Source organism: Engraulis encrasicolus, chromosome 13, assembly GCF_034702125.1.
Source record: "Engraulis encrasicolus isolate BLACKSEA-1 chromosome 13, IST_EnEncr_1.0, whole genome shotgun sequence".
Taxonomy (NCBI): Eukaryota; Metazoa; Chordata; class Actinopteri; order Clupeiformes; family Engraulidae; genus Engraulis; species Engraulis encrasicolus.
In genome coordinates this window covers 33804856-33811641 of record NC_085869.1, presented here as the reverse complement: position 1 = coordinate 33811641, position 6786 = coordinate 33804856, and the positions used below count along the sequence as shown (strand labels likewise).

The 6786-nt window shown below is 42.6% G+C and overlaps 1 protein-coding gene across 1 annotated transcript; it reads right to left on the bottom strand.

Moving 5' to 3' along the window:
- Positions 1 to 593: 593 nt before the first annotated feature.
- Positions 594 to 6044, bottom strand: LOC134460501 (putative nuclease HARBI1). Its single transcript, XM_063212887.1, has 5 exons — positions 6016 to 6044; positions 4191 to 4194; positions 2782 to 3612; positions 2461 to 2661; positions 594 to 599 (listed from the first exon to the last, which is right to left on the bottom strand). Exons 1-5 carry the CDS (start codon positions 6042 to 6044, stop codon positions 594 to 596), a joined length of 1071 nt encoding a protein of 356 aa, XP_063068957.1.
- Positions 6045 to 6786: the final 742 nt, after the last annotated feature.

Below are 6786 nucleotides of genomic sequence, written 5' to 3'. Positions count from 1 at the left end.
AAAGCAAAAGTGGTGTTGTTGAAATTAGACCTATTACCATCTATCAGTAGCAAGTCGGTTGTCCTACAGATATGTAGACTTGTAACTACACTCCAGGCCAAAAATCATTCATAACATGCATTAATGTCACTTCTATTGAACTGTGAAAATTGGCCAAAAAATGTACAAAAGTTTGGCCACCCTTTCAATTTCAAAATAGTTCTGTTGTATTTACTCATTACCTTGCAGCTAAGTTGCTGTGATACCTACACTGAAGTCATACAGGGTACACTTTGCAGACTACAACAGCTAATGTGACCGGTGATGCATGGAAAGGTTAATGTGTATTAATCCCAATCAATCAGTCAGGCATACAGCCAGTTCTTCATGACAGACACTGTACTGGCATAAATAAATACACGCAGATGCGATTGGAATGTCTCACCAAATCATATTACACATTTTATTATGTCTAACAACCGCACACAGAAGCATCCCAGAAAGCCACACACACACACACACACACACACACACACACACACACACACACACACACACACACACACACCTGTCTGCCAAAAACGGCATGGTGTGGACTATAAACACAAAGATCCTTAGCCCTATCCAAACACAGAATAACAAAACAAGAACAAAACACAATCTTCAATGAGCTCATGTCACACTTGCAACAGAATAAGTAGTAGAATAAGTAATGAGGAAAATCCCACAGTCCCTCTGCCGGAGAGGTGCTGCTGGAGTTCGGGCTGGTCAGGGAGTGCCGGGGGCTGCTGCATGGACCTGTGGTACCCCAGGTGAAAAACCCATATACTTAAAGTGTACTTTTTTTGACCGTACTTAGTACAAAGTGTACTATTTTCGGCGATTTAAAGTGCGCTTCATTGCACTATTAGTGCGCTGAAGCACTACTAAAGCAGTACTTCAGCACACTTGCAGCACACTGAGGATGCTAAATTGGCACCGCTTTTGGACAACTTTAAGTGCACTACAAGCATACTTTTGAAAGTATGCTCCAAACACGCTTTTCATGCATTCGTATGGCATTAATAGTGTGCTTGAGTACACTTCTATAACATTTTATTGTTACTAGAAGTACAATAAAAGTATATTAACTTAATGCTTCTTTGGACTACATTGGAACATTTTAAGTATGTAAAAAGTATATCATATTAAGTATTGTAAATATATAACAGATATGCTTGAAGTATATTTACAGTACACTCCCAAGTACAACGAATAATATAAATTTAATACTACAATCCATGCTGGTTCTCAGAGCTTGTACACACACAGCCACATGTTACAGTAGTGATACAGTGTGCATGCCTAGCACAACTGACATTTACAGTCATTGCATTGTTACAGAGCTTTCAGGTACACATTTCACTTTACTTCATTATTGTTCCACCTTCCTGCAGTTGATCATTTGAATTGATCACGAATGGTGACCCTTGATTCTTTGTTTGAACAACTAGTTCCAACTTACCTCTCACCATGATATCATGGGAAGTGTGAGTCTATATATACCAGAACATGTACGTGACCATCATAATGACGGTGGGAACATGGCCATTTTTTGTGTACCACTTTAAAATGTTAAAACTCCTACAATAAATGCAGAATATAACAATGAGTAATATTTTCATGCAAACCAAACATATTCCTTAGAGGTAAATGGCTTTCTGTTTGAGAAATTTAGCTCCAGGGAAGTGCATTGCATGATGGTACATGCATGATGATGCATGATGGGTAAATGCACTTTGTGTAAGCACACTTTGAATATATTTGGATGAAGCACAATCATGGTGCACTTAGAAAAAGTATACTTCCAATATGTTAAAGTGATTTACTTTAAAGCGCACTATAGAAAATCACACTTCGAAGTCACTTGGGTGAAGTATAATCAAAGTGCACTTAAAAAAAGTGCAATTGCAATATGTTATTAAAAAATACACTTTCAGTAAGTTCACTATTAGAACACTATTAGTATATTCCTCTAAATACACTTTAGCCAAACATCTTCTAAGTGCACTTTATGTATGGTTCGCAAAGTGTACTTTCTTTGAGAGCAACTTAATTACATCTCATTTTAAGTACACTTTAAATAAGCATATTGTAAACATACTTTTTCTTAGCACAAAAAGTGTGAGTGCGCTTTTAACATGCTAAGTACACTTCAGTCGTGCTTTTATTGTACTAAATTGAACCACTTTTTCACCTGGGACATTGTGAAGTGCAAGTACAAAGAAACATCAATCAGTCAATAATGCATACTGTTACAGTCAGTTGTGATTGACTGCTGGGTATGCAGTGGTAGTCTAAGTCCCATCAAAATGTCACTGCCCCTCAGCTACATAGTTACACCACTTGTGTATCATGTACAGATAACTTAACTTTGCACTGGCCGACTTTGTCAGAACATGGGCGTATTATCTGATTGTTACATGCTTAATAGCCATTTACCGGCAGAATGTAATCATGGTCGACGGGCAGCTGTAGCAGAGGATTAAGGGCGTTGGTGAGGGCCTCCCTCCATTCTCTGCCACTCGGTGTATCTTCGTCTGCTCCGCCACCCACATTATCCCGTGGGGGGTGCACCTCAACCTGCTCGATGTCACCCACCCTTAGACAGATGTTATGGAGAACTGCACACACTGAGATGACCTGAGGGAAAGAGCAGACAACAACCAACTGAAAGATCAAGGGAGGTGGGTAACCCACTTAATTTTGGCAAAGCCATCAGAACTGGATTACCGGTAGTTTAGAATGTAAAGTACACATTACCTTGGAGGCAGAGTCAACATGTACTTCAAGTGTATCTTGGAAGATGCACCTGAAGCGGGACTTCATCATCCCGAAGGCACGCTCAATGATGATGCGGCCCCGGGAATGATGAGCGTTAAACCGTTGCTCTGCCACGCCTCTCACTGGCTGCTTATACGGTGTAATAAGCGCCACAGGTTCTGTTTGGCAAGGATAGCCACCATCTGCCAAGATGAAATACCCCGGAGGGGGGTAAGACCTCTTGACAGATATGGGGCTATTCTTCAGAATCCGAGAGTCATGAACACTCCCTGGGCAACCAACAAAAATATCTAGAAATCGTCCCGTGTGGTCACACACTGCCTGTAGGACCACGGATGAGAACAATTTCCTGTTTTTATAGTCCTGGCCATCAGCGGCCCCAGGACATTGCACCCTAATGTGGGAGCCATCAATGGCTCCAGCAGCCTTAGAGAAGACTTGGTGCCCTGCCAGATGGGCAAAGCCCTCCCCAAGAGCACCTACCTCCTCCAGGGTTCGTGGCAGGTGGATGAACAGGCACCGCACAGCCATCACATCATCCATCGCACGATGGACAATGCGGTGGACAGTGGAGAGGGGCATGTCAAACACCCTTGCCACGACCCTGTAAGATGCCCCTGAGGCCAGCCAGAAGAGGAGCACAAGAGTCTCCAGCTCTGCCCCCCACCCATGATGCCTGTGTGAGCCTGTGGTCTGCAAAAGGAGTTGTATTGAGGCCCTACTAAGGCGGAAGTCGGGCCTTGTGTCCTCACCGCTGAAGTAGCGCCGCAGGACAGGGACTGTCGGGTTGAGCTGACAGTAATGTCTCGGCTGCCGAAATAAAAACATGACAAACTGTGATTATGCTGTGTTATGGCATTGCAGTGTAGTTCCATGTCCATGTACTGTTACAGTACAATATGAAGCAATGTTTAACAACACCAAAGTGAACAACAACACTAGACTACATGTCTAAAATGGGTCCAATACATAGGCTACACACAACACCCTACGACAGAATAATAGGGACAGGAGTTGTAATAATATTATAATGACAATGTAGGCAAGGTGTAGTGGAATAGTACAGTGATAATACATTGCCATGGTAGCACAGTATAGTTGAAATTGTAGTGATATTCAACATTAGGCCCACCAACCTTGAACACAATGATGCAAATTATGCCTACTTACTGTTATTCAGTTCATGAAATGACATGGATAATAAATATTGTTTTAGAACACTTAGGATATGACTTATCGTACAGTCGTTTGACGCACACTTTGAGGAGCCTGTGATGTGTATTCAGTATGTTTGACACTGGCACAGATGGTTTGTATTGACATTTCATTGCAATACAAAACAAACAGAACACAATCCAACATAATGCAAAACAATGGTAGCCTGTTACCTCGCTGCAACGAGGTTGGCGGGCACACAGCACACGACACAACACAAACTGCCGTCTTATTCTCCTTCTCCACTCTTGTATTCTGACAGCAGCGGCGTCCTCCTCGTCGCGATGTACTTGAATTTGGTTTTCTCTCTCAACAAACTGTGCGTAAAGCGCGACTGTCATGGCGGCGTCCATGTTCCTTCCAAAACATTGAAGACCGGAACCGGAAATACAATGACGTGCACATCCACACTAGCAAGCACGTTCCATTGTACGAACGCTCTCGAATGCTATCTAGTACTTCAGCTGCATCCGGCAAGTGCAGACTACGAAGGCTGATACACTTGGAAGTGTGCGTCCTCGCGTTTGAGAAACACCCATGGTCACAATCTTTTGCAAATTGTCACAGTCATTTCTGTCCATCCCATGACCCACCAAAAAAACTTTCACTAGCTCTAAATCTCTAGCACCACCAGCTGGTCAAACTTTTAGCTACATTTCTGCCTGTAACTTTTGAACCGCACGCTCGATTGTAAATCTGGTGGGACCGCTGAAATCCTTGGGCCAAGACAAATCCAACGCACCCTATGACATTATACTCGCAGTTATAAAATGTCCGCCATTTTGGATTTGATGAAAATGAATACAATACTCCTCATCCTTCAAATTTAGTCGGATTTTTATAAAACTTGATACACATGATCTCTAGAGCACTGTGAAGAGATACCTTAAAGGGTTTTATTACATCTTTTACCGTTTGGCCGTAACAGTCAATCAAAATTCTCCACACAGACGCCAAACAGGAAGTGAGGTCATATCTCAGCAACCCAGTCAGAATCTTTTGGAAATCATCACACACATTCTTGGCTATCACATGACTCCCCACAAGAACTTTCAGGTCTCCTGCTCGGGCGCTCTGTCTGTATTTTGAGCTGGTGTTGTTGCTATGGTTATCCAGCGTCTGCATGAAAAAAGATTGACAGAAGCGGTTTGCCTCTCATTTTAAAACACCGCTGATAAACACACTGACCAACTTTGGTTAAAGTAAATCAAATTCATTGTTGGCTATTATAGGCTACGCATGCATGACTACCCAAAACCTACATGAAAAAGATATTTATGAAATAATACAGACAACAACGGAAGGATTTGTCTATCGTAACCTGCCGTCTCTGATACAACATTGAGTTAGTGGTAGCCTACTGAGGACCCCTTTATTGGAATGAGGTAATGAAATGCGAAAATCCTTCCAAAAAAAATCTTGTTTTACAAGTATAACTGTTGTTGGCAGCTGAGTTAGTCTGAAGAAAGATGGCAGCGCTGTTCCCTGATTTCTGCCTACAGTTTAGAATGCCGACTTCACTGTCTTCTCCACGGAGGCGGGGAGTTGGCAAGTCGAAGCAATGGGTACGGCGCGAGGACGCTAGGTTAGAAAGTTAGGGGGCGGGTTTGTCCGGCCGAAGTCCGGACAGCTGGTCACCCTAGCTGGATCTCAAATGGCGCACTTGTTGGAATAAAGTGTTAAATCGGAATTAAAGGAGAATTCCGGCCATTTTGGCAAGATATCTTATCTGATTTTGGCCAAGGGATGGCTAAAGGGGACCCTGTGAGACATGTTCTTGCGCACTGCGCAAAGTTGTTCAATTGAGCTGTTTTCAGCTGTTTTCAGGCAGCTGGCATAGATTTCACCTTCTATGAAGCTTTTAGCGTGTATCAAAATGCTTCATAGTGAATTGGCTTGCCGTTTGGGCACATACGTACAACGAACCCCAATTGGTCATTTTAGCATTAGCTAGCACAGGCATGATACATTTGGAGATTTCACAACTGGCGCACCTACCTCTCTCCACTTCCGTCTTCCACAGACATCCTTAGAAATTGATTGCAGTGATTATTCAGTGAACGAAAATGTGTAGCAGTCAGTCTGCCTTCCCCCTGATGACTCAATTACATTCACAAAACATTATAGACCTACTTTGTAGGGCCATGTCAAACACTGCAATGTTCTTCACCGACATGATTAAAGAAGCTCTCTGAAAATGTGTAACCTACATGTGCAATACAGCCAGACATATAACATTTAAAACCAATTCATTATGCTTTCCTTAAAGCACATAGCCTAGAAATCTAGACGCCCCTAGCGACTGCAAATTGAATTTGCTCTCGGGGGCAGTCTAGCGGACCCCGGTCGTTTTGCGAGGCTGAAAGTTATCCGATGACAGGGCCAATCAAATCGCAAGGAGCGAGATGGGGGGCCGGGCTACCTAGTAAACACAGAAAACTTTCTAAGAAGAAACATGGCGGCCGTCCGTGCTACTAGTACTTACAGCACGAAAGTTTTTACTTAATTTAAAAAGCCTGGATGATAATACATTTCGTGGCTGGCATGGATTGATGTAAAAATACACCATGAACTTATCAGACACAAATAGATCACTACACATTACCATTTTTGATCATTCGATGTTTTAAAGATGGCCTCTCAACGTCATTTGATTAATATTGCTGTGTTCCCCATTGTTATTGAATGTGTTACGTGTTGGTCCTGTTTTAAAAAACGTTCTGGTTGCTTTGTTTCAAGCCGTTTTTGCAAGCCAGCAATGTGGCTTGT